Below are 19,795 nucleotides of genomic sequence, written 5' to 3'. Positions count from 1 at the left end.
CTGCTGAAGTGGTCTTCAGACGGAATCCCAGGAATGTGAAACCTCAGAGAGGAAATATGAGTGTTTCTCGATCATAGACACATCCTCTGCCTGTCCGTCTACAGAAAAAGGTCACGGAGGATAACTCTCACTTTGTGTGTGTCTGTGTATTTCTTTGTTTGTGTTTGAGCGTCTGTGTGGTGACAGATCTTGGGGGTTCATATGGTAAAGATTGACCAAAATTGCTGCTGAAATGGTGGTGATGATCAGTGATGCTGAGTAAACATTTAGACTGGTGCATTCATTGCAACTAAATATGTGTTTAGTTGTGGCCACACTTGAATTATGCATTTGATTGCGTGTGCATTTAGACCAAACATTGGATGCTAGTTGTAGTTTAGTTTTTCTTTTTCTGCTCTGTGGTCTCATGGTTAACATTGTTTTTCTCAAAGGCAGAATTGGAATTGTAGAATTAAAATCTTGGATCTAAGGGAGTTAAGGGAGTTGAAACCATTGTTGTGAGAGAGAGTCAAGGTTAATGTCATGTAATAATGTCATATTGATACCCCGAATGAGTGTGAATGGCAGTATTGGCCTTTTGCAGCATAATTTACAAATGGTTCAGGTTTCAGGTTATAAGCTTTATCAAAAAGGAAGGTTTTAAATCTAACTTAAATACAAAGCGGGTGTCCACCTCCCGAACCGACACTGAGAGCTGGTTCCACGTGAGAAGAGCATGGTAAGAGAAGGCTCTGCCTCCGTTCTACTCTTATAGACCATGAGAACAACAAGTAAGCTTGCATTTTTGGGACCAAAGCTATCTGTTCGGAAGATAAGGTAAAACTATTTCTTTAAGGTATGATGGTGCCTGATCCTTCAGTACTTTGTAGGTGAAGAGGAGGATTTTAAATTGAATTCTGTATACTTACACTGAACCAAGCCAGCCAGACATTGTAACACATCATCAGCATCTTACACCCAGGAGGAAGTTTAGTCACCCCACACTGCATAAAAAATTATTATTGATCAACAAATTTAGCTAGCGTTTGCAACATGTCTTCATGTCCCCACAAAGCTTGCTGCCAAGATAGTAAAAGATCTTGGAATTTGAGGGAGCTGGTTTTCCAATTACAGCAGGGACCAGGGAGCAGGGAACAGTTGGTGAAATTCCCCCTTTGTCTCATGTGCAGCAAGATTCAATATAAGATTTACCGTAATTGAACAAAAGTATGGTGTTTTCCCTCTCCTTAGTTCACTGGATGGAGTTTGGCATTTGGTGAGGTTAATGACATGAGATGTACATGGTGATGAATTCATCTTCTCCCCATTTAAATATGTGCCTTTGGCTGCACCGTGGTCTTGCTGCATTTGCTGCTAGTGAAGGAGTCTGTCTTTGTGATCTATTTCCTATATTAGGCTCCAGTTGGCACATAGCAAGCAGGGAATGACTGGAAGAATCATCTCAGGACTCTTCCTGTTGTGTATGAGTCTATGACACCATATTTTTCATCTACTGTCACTCTGTGTGAAAGTGTGTACAGGCTGTTTTTTGAATTGACTTGGATGTTGGGTTAGAGTTAGAAGCAGGTTTTGCATAGGGTAATGGGCTAGGTAATGCTTTTTTTAAGTGATTGTTTTTCTATCATTACAGTTTGTAAAATGTTTGTGCTGGCACTGGTGCTTTTGTGTGTGTTTGGTGAGGGAGGGAGAAGCCAGGAAGCTGGTAATTAAGATAAAGATCCCACCTCGGTCCCTGGCCCAACATTAGCGCGGGAGCAGAGTGCATTTGAGGGAAGTTATCATGGACCACTGTCTCAGTATTTGCTGTCTGCATTCAGAATGTACAGCTGTGTCTTTCAGCTTGCTTGTATGTCCAAGCACAGTGTCTGTATTCTTAAAACAGAAGACAAGCATGCCTTTATACAGGGTTGAGCTTCCACAAGATGTACTGCCAGTAGGCAGTGCTGAGCTACATTAGGCTTGTTGACTTCCTGAAACATGAAGAATGAATGTTATGAAGAGTAACCTATGGTGATAGTGAGAGACAAACTACAGCTGTCAACTGACAACTTATGATGCCCACATGGGGTCGCAAAATATTTCTGCATTAATCATTAGTTTTAGCAAAATAGAAAATAAAATATGCAGACTTCTCTACATTTTTAATATTTAGTGCCACATTAAATCACCATATTGTGAGGTGCTGATTGGGTAAGGAGTGGACTTCATCCGCTGCTGGCAACTCAAGATTTTGACGGTTCAAATGTTGACCTGAATAAGCAACTTTGATTCATCAGCAGTCGATATCGGTGAGTCCTACAGTGACAATTTAAGGGAGGGATATAAAATATTTATTTTCATCTCTGTGCCCGTGCTAACAGCCAGGTTATAGCACCTAAATCACTGTGCTCTATTGCTGCGGCACGTCAGCTTGACTTTCAGCATTTTCACCCACTGTTGACATGACACAATTGGTGATTCCGTGCAAAAAGAAAGAAAGTTGTATTGACATTGTCAGGACATAGTTTTGGAGTTGGTTGTAGTAGCACTGCAGCAGTTCAGCAAGGTATCTGTATGTACCTCATACCTGTACTCGAATTAGCATTTCTATTTGTACGTAATATGTCCTTGCAATCTACTACATTTCTCAGGGTGATGCTCATTGTCATGTTTGTTTGGTTTTCCACTTTTAGGATTCAAACACTATCTTTAACTGGGCCTCTTGTGTTTTCTGGACATGTCTGTCATTTATGAGTGAAATGTGATTTGCTTGTCTTCATGCCAGACATTCAAGGGGAGGCAGCATTTTGTGCTTACACTCAGATGAGTGTGAGAGAATGTGTTTTTTGCTTAGTGTGTGTATACTGTACATCCTTGCTTACTATGTGTGTGTCTATGTGCTTCATCTCAAACATTTTATTCTTGATCTGCCATGACAAGAGAAGCCCATATAGAGCAGTTCTTGGCTGCTGCTGCTGGCAAAGCCTTCTGTTATCATCACTTCGTCCATCACCTCATCCATGTTTTACCTCATCTACACATTGTTTTTCTTGTTCTGCTGCAGCACAGATTGTTGTTTTTCCCAGTGCATTCCCACTGGATAGAAGAAACATTTTCACTGATTAAGTTTGTTCCATGAAGACATATTTTCTTTTAATAATCGTAGTAAATTATTTTAAATTTACTTGTTCAGAAGATTCTTTTGAAGGCCACATGCAATCATTCATCTTCTACCACTTTATCTTCCACATGAGGGTTGTGGTGGTACCTAAAGACTTAGTACATTGGGAGACCAATAAGACAAGGGCTGTTAATATGAAACAAGTGTCATGATGACACTGACACTGAATGTGAAATTCTTTGACACAAAGGCCCCCTTTACACCTAGCATTAAAATGTTGTCTGTTTTCTGTGATCAGATAGTGATTGAATTTGCTTCACCACATGCAATTACACCTGGTATTTACATGCATCTCAAGATCGAGATCCGATTGTTATATGATCACACTCACCCCCCTCTGTGCACTGCCATATTAATAACAACAACAATGTTCGCTGCATGTGAACTAGTGCTAATAAATGGACTCGTCTTTGCTTTCTGAAGCAGGGGAAAAAGTCATCTTTGACAAGCGGAGAAATTGCCAACAGCAGTGGAGACCGTTTTTTTCCACTACTGTTACGTTAGCTGTGCATGGAGCCACCAAGTACCTCCGCTATGGTCAGTTGTTGAGGGTGGAGCAGAGATGCATCACATTTACACTTCTGTTCAATCTGGTCACAATGAGTCTCTGACCACTTCCTGAAGTGGTTTGGCAGATCGGACAACAATCTGAACTTACAACTACTTACAAGGCACTATCCAATTGCAATCTGATCACAGACGAGGCATTTTAATACTAGGTGTAAAGGGGCCAGTGTTCATGCATGTATGATAACAATGTTAACAATATTATTTAATATTTAACAATATTATATATTTTTAACAATAATCAATTACAGTTAATTACTTGGTTATTATCTGGCTGTAAACATGGTAAAGAATTGTCATCTCGTGCAAATATGTATGTGTGAAATCTGCATAGTCCTTGTCAAGAAAGAAATGATGAAATGTGAGCAACTGTCTGCTTGACTGTCTGTGGTTGTTGTGTTGTGGTTATTTTTGGAGTATAGCAAACTTCCTCCAGCTTTGTTTAGTCTGCATACTAGCAATTGACTACACACACACACACACACACAGGTGTTATGCACTCATTAAATGCTCATGTCGCTCTCAGTATAGAGCAATGTTTAACTTTTTCTGTGAAGCAGTCATCCCAGCGGGGTTTAAAATATCTGTTGTCCGGTAAAGAATATTAAAATGTGGTTCATTTTGCTTCATTTGTAGCCAAAACACACAGAAATCCAGCATTTTTTGGAAAAGGCAAATGTTTATTCACCTCACACAGCCACACTTAATACTACTTAAAACTCCTCATGTGGGGTTACTTGTGTTATGTGATATATCTCTAAAAATATAATTTTATATTCAAAGAGTCCCCTTTAAATTACTCAATATGAGTCCAAACTCACTGTCCACATTAACTTTGGATTGAAGTTATTGAAGTATTACAATGGAACTTATTAATATACTGTACCTGAATTGGCATGAGAGCTATTGCCAAACAAAGTATTTTGTAAAAACTGCTTTGCACCTTTGATTCCACTGCTGTTGGATACCATGATTCCTAGTCTGACTTTTTGTCATTGTAGTTGTTTTCCAACTGAGAGTTATAGTGAACATTTTCAAGGAATGTGGATACTCCCTGAGAGGATGCCTATGTTTGCCTACAGCCATCATTTTTACTGTGACATTGTTGTAGTTGTAGCTTGTTTTATTTATGCATTGTAAATCATTTTGTAGTACAGCTGCACAGTTACTCACTGACTAAACTTATTCCCTTTCCCTATAATCAACAGAAACTCAGACAGATTATTATACATATTATACACAGTATGATTATTGCCCTTTAAATCCAATCCTCAAAGATTTATCGGAGCTTGTGCTCAAAATGTTGATTTTTCAAATCAAATCAATCTCATGGGAATTCACAGCTTCATAACTGTTTTGGGGCACCTTTCTCATCTGTGCTTACATTTCATGCTACAATGCGAGTCCAGGTTTCCGGCATGTGGAATTACACCCTGTCATTTCATTGATAAATTTGTTTTCTGTTGTCTTGTGGATTTTCCTCAAGGTTGGCACATTTATAACACAACCACAGCAAAGCCAAAATAGAGGAGAATTGCTCTGGGGAGGTGTCAGCTGTGTGCAGCTGGTCACTCCTTTGTTAACTCAAGATGAGTGCTGCTTGTTATCTGATCAGACCATAATGATTTTTTTGGAACCTTTATTGTCGACAATGACAAAGTCATGCTGGCTTTATATTTTCAGGCATGGTTTTTGTATCTCAAACCAGCAACACATTGAGGAAGAATGTGGTTAGGGGACAGTGACTTTGTAGATGAAAGATGAAAAGCGTTCTTTTAAACCTAAACTACCTTTCATTGTAAAGGAAATTTGGCTGACAGACGATCTCAGTTTAAATTGTGCAACTTAAACACATCCATTGAGTACAAAGCATGCATAAGTATAATTATTATGAAGTGTACAATCCTGTGTTTTTGCATAGTGTATTACAATATGGCCAATCTTTTTGCCTTTTTTGTTAATAGTTTTGGGAAACTTGTTCTTAGACCCACTGTAGACTGGTTGTTTTTGTCAATCCCCAGTTTAATCTGCTTTTTAACTTACTTAAGAATTTGGTGGCATTTGTGTACTGTGGAGCAGGAAAATGGAAAGACTGAACACCTCAGAATTGCATAACAGCCTCAGACTAGAGAAGAGTTTGGCTTCAATATGCAGAATACATTAAACTTTCCAAGTGCTTCAGGAGATTTTTTTTCTGCTGAATGTGGAGAGGTATCACATTTTCTTTTCATAGGGATACATGTCTGACAGCGTCTACCCCCAAAAATAATAATTAAATAAATAAATAAATGAAGTCTTAACAACCTTGAAAATATGCAAAAGCAGTTAAATAGTCTACAAATGTGATTATAAGTCTGTGCCGATCTGTGTGTTGCACTTTAATGCATCTTGCCTAATTCTCTTTCTTTTCACTTATTACTCACTGCCCTTCACTGCAGCCTCTCATCTGTATCCTGCTTTTTTTCTATTTAGTCTTATACGCTCTTCTTTTGCAAACAGGATGTCCCTCATCTATCTGTCATTTCTCTCTCAACCTTCCACTGCCTCACTCGCACCCGGATCTAGCCCAGACAGCTGACAGACAACTCTGCCGGTGTGGCTCCAGTTTGGTGTTTTTTCTTTTGTTTTTTTTTCTTTATCTGTTTTCAACTTGTGATGTGCATGTGTCTCCACACACTTCCTCTACTGATCCCTCCCCACACTCCAGTACTTTTTTACATGTTTTTAAGGTTTGCTTGAGGTCCCAGAGTACAATGGTAATTGTACTGTTTTCACTTTCATCTACTACATACATAATTTAGACAAGTTAATTCTAAATTGTGATCTTACTGTTTATGAAAATCATAGGTATTTGGTTAATTTGAAAGAAGAAGAGCTTGACATTGATAGGATCAGTTACTGCTGTTAAGTTTTGTTTGTAGCACCCCGGTTGGCAGCACTTCACTGATTCTAGAGAAGAAAGGGCAGTGTGCAACATCCAAGAACTTCCACAGTTGCCTCACTGTTGCTTGCCTGGAAGCATAAATATTAACTAACTTTTGTCTGAGTAGATAAAAAAATTCTCCTTGCTCGTGTTGTTTTGACAGAGTCGGTAGAATTGGGAAGAAGATGCTACTATTTCTGCACTCAGACTTCCCTGCTGTATACGTGTTGTATGGTGGACCACTCAGCATGTATACTGTACAAATTCACTCCCATACACTGCCACTCTAATCACATCCCACTCCCTGCGTCTGTGTTTTCAGTTTAACTGTGGGTTAGAGTCAGGTGTAGGACATGAGTGTTGCAGTGTTTTTTTTTATTGTCGGGATGAGGATCAAGTAGCTCGGATGGTGCTGGTGCACCACAGCATCCCACACAGCTATTAACATAATCACAATAACAGGAGGCTTTACCACCTTGTATTGAAGTGCAACAAGTAATAGTAAGACGGTTTCTGTTCCCATTGTATGAGACACACTGCTCTAATTGTAAAGAGCTTCATACTATACTTCATCAGGAAAATAACCAAAAGCCCATGTGGCTTTTTAAGGTAACCACTGGCATCTGCCCACTTTTCCACAGTGAATATAAATGTTTGCATGTTATTTTGCATTCACTCTACAGTACTAATCTGCTCTTCAAATTAGCCACTGTCTTAAATTGAATAAAATAGAATTGATTTGGAGGACCTGTGTGAACTATTTGTATTCAATTGTTTTCCTTTCCAGTGTGATCAATGACTTGGGGAGTAAGAAAAAGGCCTGTTTTCTTTCAAATTAACATGATTATTTTTGTTTACCTAAGTTGTGCAGTTTTCCTTTTTACCACTGGAGGTTAATGATTCATCAATAAGACCTTGAAAAATGTCAGTATTTTCTCATTTCACTTTTTCTAAAGGACAAACAAACCGAATGAAGATGGTTAATGAATTCTGCCATCAATGTGGAAATCAACACATGCATACAAGTATAGCTCAGACATACAGTAAACAAACACACAATCCTAGAGTTTTACATCACTGCATCTCAATTGTAATTTAAGTTAATGTAAATGTCACTAGGACAAAGACGTTTTGTGCACACAACTAAGCCTGTACTTGTGAACAGGTACAACAATCACAATCTAGAACTGAAGACAAAATAAAGCCTTAACTTTGCTCAAAATTGATTTTACCTGAAATAATCTAAACAAACATAACAAATTGTTTTGGGCCTGTGAACTTGCTGCATGGATTGATTTCAGTTTGGATGAACCACAGCTTTCAAACCATGCAATCTTAATAAGCAACACCCTTTACTGTGTCTTTGCTTTTGTCTTTTGTCTCTGCTTTAGTCACGTATCGAAGCAAGGAAACCCCTTTCCTGTCCAGTCCCATATAAGTTTGACCTTGGGTGAATCATGTGCGTTAGTCTCCTGTGCTTCAATACATTCCTGAGACAGTTGTTGCATGAATCATTTACAGTATACTGAAATGGACTATGCTCATAAAGAGACTTGACCAACTTTACATCAGCTAAAGCCACGTGCAGACAAAATAAGCTATCTCCCAGCCATCCATGTTCCTTAATGATTCATATGGGAATTACTTTACTGTGGCATGATATTATACCTAACTGTATCTAGATTTAAATTCAATCTGGGTTTCTTCAATATGACTATTACATCTACTTTGTGACTTGGTCTTTATATGAGCCCAACTCCCTCTGACTTTCACATATTTCTTCTACATTTTTCTGTTCTTAATCTCATCATCCCTACTTGGATTGCTACCATCTAGACTCCATCGGCTCATTGTGAGGCAGCTTGCCTCCACCTGTAAACAAATTTAGCTAATCCCTCATATTTTTTTTAAATGTTTTATCTCTAGCCAAAAGTTGTCACTACACTTTGGCAGCTACTTATGGTGTGTTCACACATTTGGATCCAAAGTATCTGGCCCGACGAACTGAAACCCAGTTTGAGGGTGTGTGTGCTAGTAATTTACATTCTCTGCTCTGACTATATGATTAGTTTTATATACTATATACTAAACTATACTTCTAATCGTTCTGTATTTTTTTTAATGTTCTTGTATTGGTTTACATGGATTGGGCTGATCAGAATGATTTTGCACTTGGTTTCCAGCAGGGTTTATTTAGCTCTCTGCTGATGTAGCTAAAAATAAAGCTGTTCAAAAGCAGAGATTGTACTTTCTGGCATTTTTTATACTTAATCATCTTCTGATATTCTGTCTTGTGGTGTAAATGCTTAGTTTTACTACAGTAATGTGGCTCTATTCTTTTCAGCCAATTAAACAAAAAGACAAACATGCTGATAAATAAGATGGCTCTAGACAATGCAGAATGTGACAATAACAAAATACAGCATTGGTATGAGCCTCTTCTAAAAGGTTATCATACATTATCCTAATGCCACTTTGGCAATTAAAGTGTCAACTAACATATTTTCTCAAATTCTCACAATGCACTTACAAATTTAACTCAGATAATTGCCCATTCTTTATCCCCTTTCTTTGTACCTGTCATTATCTCATGTTCACTGTAAACAACCTGTCACTGCCAGACTATTGTGGTCAAAATGTACCTCTCCCTTTTCTTTCTCTCCTCCGCATTCCCGTATTTCTCTTGCTTTTCTCCCCTCTACTCTCTGTGTTCCACAGATAGATTTGTGACTCTAGATAGACTGCTTTCTTCTCCTTAAATTCCACCCTCTCTATAGTTCTTAATTCCATCAGTTTCCTGCCTCCAGATGAACATTTTGTCTTTACCTTCTCACCCCTTTCCGACCCAACCCCTCCTCCTTGGTGTAGTAATTACGTTTCACTCCAGATTCCTGACTCCAGTTTGTTGGCGTCTCCTTGGGCAGCAGAGAGGGGAAGAAAGAGGAGGGAGTGTCAGCTGTAGCCTGCTGGCCTCTCAAATGAATGACATAATTGGCATCCCGAGCATTCACTGGGCTGGAGAATGGCTAAGGGTGGGAGACTGGGAAGGAAATGCAATGTAGATTAGAAGCTCAGTTTGGCAACATTGACCGAGTTTAGAGCCCTATAAATGCAAATTCACACCACACCATTATATTTTTTTGCAGTATGTACTTGCAGCATAAACCCGAAGTTGGTCACGTACACACATAGCACTTGTGCTGGACTTCTTGGCAGCATGTATTCTCTGCGTGTTCTTCAGAATGAGCAATCCCACCAGGGAGGCGTGAGGAGGGAAAGAGGAAGTATTTTGTTGAACTACTGGACAATGCTGTGAATGAGACAGCGTGGGGCTGTAGCAAGAGTCATAACAGGGACCTTCCCTTTTTAAACATACCTTCCTTTTTTAATTAGGGGTTTTAGTCACTAATGACTCGGGGAATCCCGTGGTGAATGATAGAAAGACACGTTTTGCTGTTTATTTTCAATACTCTGTAATAAGTGTCTATAAATGTAGCTTTCCTACATGTGAAGAGAGATTAAGCTGTTTTCCAGGCCTTGAATTGTTTGGAAATCAATTTAAGAAGCCTCTGCAGAATAAACCTTGTCATCTAAATATAAATAATACATTTAATAGTTTTATTTATATAGCACTTTTCAAGCATAAGCACAAAGTGCTCTCTAGATAAATAAAATTATTACAGAATAGGGATTAAAATAAATTAAAAGTGAACCAAATTTCATATAAAAACCCCAAATCCCAGCTCACAATTGGTAACTCTTCGCTATTATGTGCACTATTTTGTGATCTTAAACACTAGCACAACACAGACTTCATGACATTAGCTTTTAGGAAATTATAATTTTAATTTAACAATGGTTTTGCCATTAACACCCACTGACAGGTAGGTTGATTATGTTAATTAAAGAATTCAATAATTTTGAGCCAAGCCGGTTATGAGAAGTGTAATGACATTTCCATCAAAACAGAAGTGAGCACAGATACATTACATGTGGAAAATAGTCTTATGCAAAAGCTGGTTCATAGACTTACTAGATAAGTTTAGACAGTGTCATTAAACATTTTATGATCAGATAGTAATCTACAATAACATGATGGATGATCATAGATCCCATCTTTACGAAAACATTGTCAGCATCCATGCTGCATCAACGGGATGTTGATGCAGCATGAGGTGACTTTCCTGTCCTTGTAGTGCCAGAGTTAAGTGAACAAATGAACCACAAAATGGCTGCAGTTCACCAGGGAGCTGGCAGTACAGCAATGCAATGACAACAACCCCTTTGGTCTAGGGCAAAGCAGCTCTGTGATTTGATGACGTTAACTTGGACTCCAAGAGGCGAGAGGCATGCTGGTGGTTCAGTGGACTGTGCAATGTATAAATCATACACTTTTCTGAACTTGAATACAGCTCGTGTCCCCTGTCTTGAATTCCCCATTCTTTATGAACAAATTATATTTGCACATCCAGGATCTTCAGAAAATCCAAATTTATAGTTAATAGTTGAAGGTTACTTGCTTTTGTAAGCATCTGCAATGTGACTTAGAGATGAAAAAACACCATCTAAATAAAGATCATCAATTCATCCATCAACTTCATGGATGTCCAATGAGCTGGCTGGACACATTTTAGCTGCACTAAAACCACTTGATCCATCAAAAAGTGCACTATTCCTTCCTCTAACCCTTTTTCCAACAAACAGTTGAGAATTAAGCAGTCATAGCAAATGGTAGCTTGGAGACTCCCTTGAGAAAACAAGTGTCAATCCCCTGACACACTCTAACTCCTGTCTGTTTATGACCCTTCACCCTTTAACCAGAACTAATGCCAACCTTCAGCCTGGCCTTTATATTCAGACAGACGGAGACGTTACAAAGCCCCCGTCTCTCTAACTGCCTCTTTCTGAGCTGAGATGCACATTGTGCAGTACCATTATCATATGTCCTAATATGTGCACATATGTAAATTGCAGTATGGTATCAGTGGGATTGTGTTTATATTTAGTATCACTAATGCTGCACATTGTTTTATATATATATATATATATTTTTTTTTAAAAAAAACAATCAACAATCATCTTCTCCTTTTCAACAGTATGTTTAAACTCACAATAAAGCTGCAGACTACAGGTTCCCCTGGAGATGGGAAGCTATGGTTGACCCCTAAAGCCTGAGGACATTTTGTCTGGGTCAATGGCAGAACACTGCCTGTCTCCATGTCCCTTAGAAACCAGACAGTGGTAAAGGCATTCTCCCACGATGCTTGTTTGTTAGATGGAAAGGCTTGGTTTGGTGTGACTGTTAAGTTTGATTTATGGCTTGTTTCAGACAGTGGACTAGAGTGACTCACCTACAAATGGTCCCAAAACAGCAGCTGTTTCAAATATTTTGCTAAACAAAGCATCATAGTTGCCCTCTAATTTGATACAAAGATGTACTTCCTTTATCCATTGACTGTGTGAGGAAGATGCTGAAGATTCCCATTTAAACAGAATGTGTATGGCCAGCAGGGTAACAAATGCTATGAGTGGAACAATACCAAACCATCTGGTCAAGGCACTATAAGTATAGTGATTTTGACTGTTATCGATTAATATGTGGGTCTTGAGGAAAAACAGCACTGTGCAAAACATTAAAAGTAAAGTGGATATACCTTCATTTTATATTTATAAATAGTTTAATCGGTTCATAAACAAGTGCAGTAACATTACAAAACAGACCCATCTTAAAATGTCCCATTGGTTTGCTACTGTAGCAATGAATTTTAAGTTGATACTCTCTTGTCCTATTTTAGCCATCTTGAACCACAGCATGGCTTAAAAATGTACTAAAATAATAGGGATGCACCGATATGACTATTTCCACCGATACCGATATCCGATATTAATATTGCTGCTATGGCCGATAACCGATATTTACCGATATCGATATATGTTTTTAAAAAAAAGTTTCTGAGATGATAAAAGTTTGTACAGAATGAAAATCATGCAAGCTGAATTTTTGAATGTCTTTCTTTATTTTCAAAACATGTTTTACCTCCAAATAACAAGGTCACATAAGACACAAGTAACCAACTACAAGTAAAGGTTTTTAGAAACCTTTACCACTTGTAGCAAGTGTGTAACTAAATGAAAGTACAGTTTAACTCCCTCAACTCCTGTGAGAAAGTTTGGATCATAAATTACAAACATGAACATAAATAAAAATAATACCCTGCCAAAGTTACTGTAACCGAGATAAGGGCGTCTATACTGGGTACGTAAATAAAGTCAACAACCCTTCCTCCCGACAACAACAACCGCGCCACTTCCCTTCACAATAAAACTACACAACAGATATGAGAAACAATACCTGACAAGCTCTACTAAGAGCTGCCATAATTAAAAAAAACATGTTAAAATACTTTATCAAACTTGCCAGTATTCATGGCAACCAGATATTTATTCAATTGCAAAACATCGGAAAAGTAGCGCCGAATTGGCAGGTTGTTGCGGGGTTCAATATGCGCTATCAACCGTCGGAACCCTCGGCTGGTCGTCAAGAGCAATCATTTCCATTACCTTGATCGTTATTGCCCTGGCCACTGTCTTCCTTTGGTCGAGTCCCAGCTGCGCTGCTTTCTTTTTGTCTGCTGCCTAATGTTACTAGCGTTAGCTTCCTGCCGTTGTTTGTGTACTTCTGGGTGGCGGTTTTTCAAATGACATGATCAAATTTGTGGTATTGAATGACTTGACGCGGAACCCTCCTCGCATTACCTCGACTTTGCAAGTGTTGCATAATGCTTTTCGCGTATCTTCTATGGACACCCTGAAAAATCGCCCACACCGCTGACATTCTCTCTCCTCCACACACACACACACACACACACACCTTGTGCTGCGCTTGCATCACTGACGCTGTCCCCTTCCCGACACACATACACAAACAGCAATTAGACGGGTATAAACATCGGTTGTTAAAATCGGCGCAGTTTTACTCATTGCACCGATGCCGATATGTTAAAAAATGACGAACATCGGCCGATACCAATATTAATGCCGATATATCGTGCATCCCTATAAAATAAGATAAAAATGTTACTCTGGTGTCCTGTTGAATGGTTGTCTTCCACAAGATCAAGAATGAGTTATCAATATTTACTCACCATATATACAGTTTTTAATGTTTTTTTGTCAAACTGTCTTCCAAAAAATTCTTATTAGTTTGATCAAGGGATGGTGATGTCCTGAGCTTCTCCTGAGTTGTATGCGGTCCCACCCCTCGGCTTTCTGGTCATTTACTGATTCGTAGTTGACCTAGCTTGTCGTGTTAGGATGTTAATGAGTGGTCCACTTCCAGCCCCTGGTCACCATGGCCTGCTTGCTCACATGGCAGCAAATCAACACAGTTGAATACACACAGGGAGCAGAGATGAGATTTGGTCTTGTGCAGCCACTGATGGTTGGATCCACAGTGGCATGGCCATATGCCCAGATAATATTGTCAACATATTAAGCCAAGTTTAATATGTATGAATAGCAGCCTTCCATTTAAATAAAATCAAGCGTCTAGCTAATAGGGAAGAAAAGGCAACGACCCTCTGTAAATGAACAGGGGGAACAGATCTGGATCAGAAAAACCAACCAAAAACAGCCACCAAGGGAGAAGGTGAGATGTTATAAGCATAAGCATAAGCATAAGCATTAGAGATGACTTCAAAAAAGGGTGACCAGACAGGAACACATTTCGGAAAAGACCAGAACCATTGATAGGATGTAGCCGGAGCCTGTTTACATCTATCGCACAATGGGTCTACGTTCGGAAATATTCTTGCTAATTTAGCTAAGAGCTATGGCAAGTGGCTCCATAGCTAAAGCGAAAAGCAACTGACTCACTGGATCCCCTTGTTTTGTCCCTCTGCGAAGAGGAAAGTACTCAGATGAGATACCATTGGTATAAACTGAGGCAGTCGGGTCAGTGTAAATGAGCTTGATAAGATGACTGAAGTTGGGGCCAAAACCAAACCTGCCAGGTGTATGAAAAAGATAACCCCACTCAACCCGATCAAACGCCTTTTCGGCATCAAGCGATATTACTGCCTCTGGATGAATTGCTAGATTCAGTGTAGATGATGTTGATCAATCGTCTCAGGTTAAAATAAGCTTGTCTGCCCTGGATAAACCCAGTCTGGTCCTCCGAAATGACATGAGGAAGAATTGTTTCAAGTCGGAGTGCAATGGCCTTTGAGAACACTTTACCATCACAGTTTGTCAAGGTGATTGGTCTATAAGATGAGCAATCTCGAGGGTCCTTATTCTTCTTTAATAACAGTGTAATAGATGCCTGGCGGAGTGTAGGCGGAAGAATGTTATTCTCCAGTGCTTCTGCATAGACTGAGAGAAGAAGAGGGGCAAGTTTATCTTTGAATTTTTTATAAAAAAAATTGTTATGGATAACTGTAGGAAATGTACTATTTTGAGTAAGGGCAAGGTAGTTATCAACTGAAGCATCTAGTTATTACAGAATTGAACTAAAGCTATGGCCATTGTCAGCCTGTTTCATAGCAGGATATCAGCTTTACTCAGTCATGACATTTTAGCCTTGATTTTGACTTTTACTCATTTGGAAATACTGTGTGTCTGTAAGGACTGGCTTACATATGTACTTTTAAAACGGATATATTGATGGCTGTGGTATGTGATTTTTGTTTCTGGGTTGGACTTTCCACCATTATTCTGCCAAGATTTCAGGCCTATCTCTCCCTCATTTTTCTCCTGTCTGCCAACAACATGGTGTCCGTTTTGTCCCATGAGTTTTTGGCTGGCTGTCTCTGATTTGGCATGCACCCATACTGTGAGACTTGGCAGTGTTATTTCCCCTGACAGGCTGATGGTCAGTGTTCATTCAGTTGCCCAGTGTAATTTGATTTGTTTTGAAACTGTCTGTTCCCATGTTGTGATTTTGTCTGATTTGTCTCACTGTGACATTCTGGTCAGAGTCAGGTCTCCATGCTGAATTCTTGTAATGCAGGGATAGGTCCACAGACATGTTTCTATGTATTTTGGAAGTGGTTGTTATTTCTAAATTCATGGCAGTTTCATATACTTTGACATCTGGGATGCAAACCTATGTTGACATGTGTCCAACCCTACTCTGTTTTAATGTCCTTGACTGAGAGACTATAACAAGGCCAGTGACATATCAGAGTGTACTGAGTAAAGTATTTTTATCGGCCAGGACAGCCAGTTTGCTTAAGTAACCTGTTTTTTGTTTGGTGACATGATTTATATGGCGTGGCACATGCAAGTTTATTTATTTCCTCATTAGTATATAAATTCAATTGCCACTTCTTTAGGTAAAACTGTTCAACTACTCTTTAACACAAATATCTGGTCAACCAATAACATGGTGGCAACAGGCATGTAGAAGTATCATACCTAGCATCAGAATGGGAAGACATGTGATTTAAGTGACTTGATTTATACTAAAACAAGGAGACCATTGCTCTGCAGAATGCAGTAACTACATTGTATTGCTTGTGCAGTTTTATGTATAATGCATCATATTAACATCAGAGACAATTAAATGGTTGCATGGGCTCTGTGACATTTTCTCATTACGATTAAAGAATTTAATCTTCTGCACCTATTTGTGTGTGTATATATATATATAGCCCTTATGTTATTGTCTAAATGATGCTTATATAATATGTATTTGCAGCGCATTGAGTATTCCGGGGACTGTGGTGGATTTACACATTGTAACTTCTACATAAGTCTTCTAGTTCCAGGTCAAATAGAACAGGCAATCTTTTATCATGATATGGTAGTAATAGTTTGGAGGTGTCTGACATGTCTTGGTCTTGTTTTCTTTTTAATTACATCTTTCCACCTTGATTTTTAACATCGGGGGCATCAGGGACATGCTTCACACACAGAAAATATTAAAATAGTAGTATTTCTTTTATTTTGTACATTTTAAGAAAAGTAAACTTCCAATTGCAAGACACTAAAATTTTTAATATATTTTCACTGCTACTATGTGATATCAGCTTTTTTTATTCTTAAATATGTAGTACAATGGAATATGTAGTGACTTCATAGTGTATTTGGTGGGCTCAAATATATTTGTGTGGACTTTGGCTTGTCATTTTTTGTGTTTGCATAGTTCTGGTTTGTCACTAACATCTCCACGTTTCTTCTCTTACAGTCTTGTGTGCAAAGAACCTGGCAAAGAAAGACTTCTTCCGTAAGTAAAGGCTATTTTTACGTGTTGCTATTCTTGTCCCACCCTCCTTTGTGCATTGAATGGCCCTTGTCAGCAGTGGCAGCTTGCTGATTTTTGAAGCCATGTTGTAAATTAAGTCTCCACAGAGCTGTCTGTCTGTTGTATGCACCAGGAAGCCTGGCAAACACAGGGACCCAACAATAATCCAACTTCTAGGGAAAAAAACTTCAGGTCCATGATAATGGAAGCATTAGACTTGGTTACAAAAGCTATAACAACACAGAAATTGTACTTTATTGTACAGCCTTTTGCTGTAAAAATGTGAAGTACTGTGTCATATTAGCAAGTCTGAATGGGGGATTACAAGGAGACTAGAGAGACCACTCACTGGTGACCTGCTGCTCACTGGATACTTTGGCTTTTTCCAGACTATTCTCTGTAAATGCTAGAGATGATTGTGCAAGAAATTCCAAGTAGATTAGCAGAACTACTCAGACCAGCCCGTCTGGCATCAACCATGCCAGGTTCAAAGTCACTTAAATCACATGTCTTCCCCATTCTGATGCTAGGTATGATACTTCTACATGCCTGTTGCCACCATGTTATTGGTAGACCAGATATTTGTGTTAAAGAGTAGTTGAACAGTTTTACCTAAAGAAGTGGCAATTGAATTTATATACTAATAAGGAAATAAATAAACTTGCAAATGCCACGCCATAATAGTTGGATCAGATTAAAACAAAACAGAAGTACACATCAACATGCAAAATGTGAATGCTTTTTGGTTTCTGTGCTTTGTAATTCACTGTTTCTTAACATTAAAACATGCCTCTGTGTGGGTGATGAGGGCAGACTGTTCCTTGCCTCTGGCATTAATGTAAGAGGTGACTTAAGTTCCATTGTTAAGAGGATTTGACAAAAGGATACCTTTTACCTGCCCACCAACAACAATAAATGCAAGTTGTGGTCATGGAAAATCATTTATTTGCAGAAATAGCAGGACGTTTACCCAGTGGGTTGCTTCCCCATTAAACTGGAAGTCATACATACAGACAATAATGTATTAATTTTTGTCTAACAAGCCTTTACACAAAGCAGTAACACACAGCCGCAAAGAAGGAAGTGCAAGGCGAGCAGTAGGGTAACTAAACAGGTTTTTATCTGTGTGTGAAGTGTGAAGTGTCGGTGCCCAGAGGGATAAACTCTGACACATTTAAGATGCACATAGATGTGCACCTTTACACAGACCAACACACAGATAAGCACAAAAAAAACCTTAACAGATTGCCACCTGAATGAGGTATGATGTAAGACTTGTGCTTAGCTTTCTGCTCTTTATTCTTCTCAGTACACTGATGTCCAACAACAAAATTAGCATCTGCAGTCAATATGAATGGATCACACATATGCAAAGTAGTTGTGTGTCATTTATGGTTAAGAATAGAGCTACCTGAAAAGCTGCTGTGATTGTCATGTTTTCCATTCATTTATTTATTTATGGCAGCTTGTTATTTAGCAAATTTAGCAACTACTATGGATTGCATTACGCATTTTTTATATGCAAATTGCTGCAATCTTTTTTAGATGGCTGCGTTTAAGGGGCATTGGTGATGTTACTTTTTGCATGTGCTAAAAAAACTTCATTTACCTACTTTTACAGGGTTGCCAGATCCCTTTGCCAAAGTGGTGGTGGATGGGTCAGGACAATGCCACTCTACAGATACTGTGAGAAATACGCTGGACCCAAAATGGAATCAACATTATGATCTGTAAGTCAGCAGGACTTGTTGCTAGATGCCATGTAGTGCTTTAGGTATTAAAATACAAATGTAGTGTACATGTGTGGGGTTGAGATGGATATGCATGAAATAGTACAGAAGCCAAAAATGTTACATACTGGTTTTGTTCTTTAGCATGTCTTTGTGTGCAACTGCCATAACAAGTGTTTGAGGAATGTAGATTATTTTCTGTGTGCAGGGACACCCATCTGTAAACCTTTTCACAAGTATTTCATGTGAACAAAACATCTTGTAGGGTGAGATTTTAGACATTCCTCAGCACCACCCTCAGCAGACATATTCATGTGGTATTTCTAAGATAAAAACACAACTCAGACCGATATGTGATCTTTGCTTCAATAACTGTTTTGGGTGCTTGAGCTTCGTTTCTCTGAAACGGATAAGATTTATATAGGGGGCACATCAGGGGGCAAAATCTAAGTAACATAGAGCTCGAATCAGGTAGGTTTCCTCTCACTTTAAGGCTCAGCGATGTATGCAAATCCCTGAATTTTCAAATTAAATCTATGAATAATTCAGCGGTGAAGGAAAACCTGGCATACAAGTGACAAAGAGTTCATGAAGGAATGATTTACCCAAAGGATGCAAAGGATCCAGTGTTAAAGGAAAATAGTTGGAGAAGTGGAGCAAGTTCATATATTATTAAGAGTTGGAAATCTGTAGTAAAGCGAGAGAGTCATGGGAGGAAATGCTTCCAAAGAATTACAAAGAAAAGAAGATGAAGGCTATATATAGGTGAGTATATGTATGACTGGTTGTCTTGTAATACCACTCTAAGCAGATATATTATAAAATAATAAAATGTTAATGTTAATCATTGAACATAAAGGCAGAAAATATATATATGAACAAATATGCATCAGCAACAGTTTTGATGATGAATTAATCATTAAAATATGTTCCAAGCATAAATTGCAGACATCAACAGTTCCAGCTTCTCAAATAGATTTTGCTGTTTTCTGACATTTTATAGACTAAATGATAAAAAACAAAACTAAATTTAGACTAATGAGTTTGATGTATGACTGAATTGATAGCAGATGTAGGAGAAGAATGTATATTTACATTTTATTAGTCCATGCATGTGTGCCAATACTTGTATCTTGCATGTAACTGCAGTTTGACCTTTCTGAACATAC

The 19,795-nt window shown here is 38.5% G+C and overlaps 1 protein-coding gene across 2 annotated transcripts in view; it reads left to right on the top strand.

Moving 5' to 3' along the window:
* The window catches only part of LOC131466704 (E3 ubiquitin-protein ligase SMURF2-like), a 51,649-nt gene that overhangs the window by 2,994 nt on the left and 28,860 nt on the right, over positions 1-19,795 (top strand). For both annotated transcript variants that reach the window (XM_058640132.1, XM_058640133.1), the window contains exons 2-3: positions 16,840-16,878; positions 18,518-18,626. In XM_058640132.1, the coding sequence (XP_058496115.1) occupies positions 16,840-16,878; positions 18,518-18,626 (148 nt within the window). The remainder of the gene's footprint in view (positions 1-16,839; positions 16,879-18,517; positions 18,627-19,795) is intronic.

The sequence above is a fragment of the Solea solea genome, chromosome 10 (genome assembly GCF_958295425.1).
Source record: "Solea solea chromosome 10, fSolSol10.1, whole genome shotgun sequence".
Taxonomy (NCBI): domain Eukaryota; kingdom Metazoa; phylum Chordata; class Actinopteri; order Pleuronectiformes; family Soleidae; genus Solea; species Solea solea.
The sequence above is the reverse complement of the archived record's forward strand: the minus strand, read 5'-3'. Positions and strand labels throughout refer to the sequence as shown.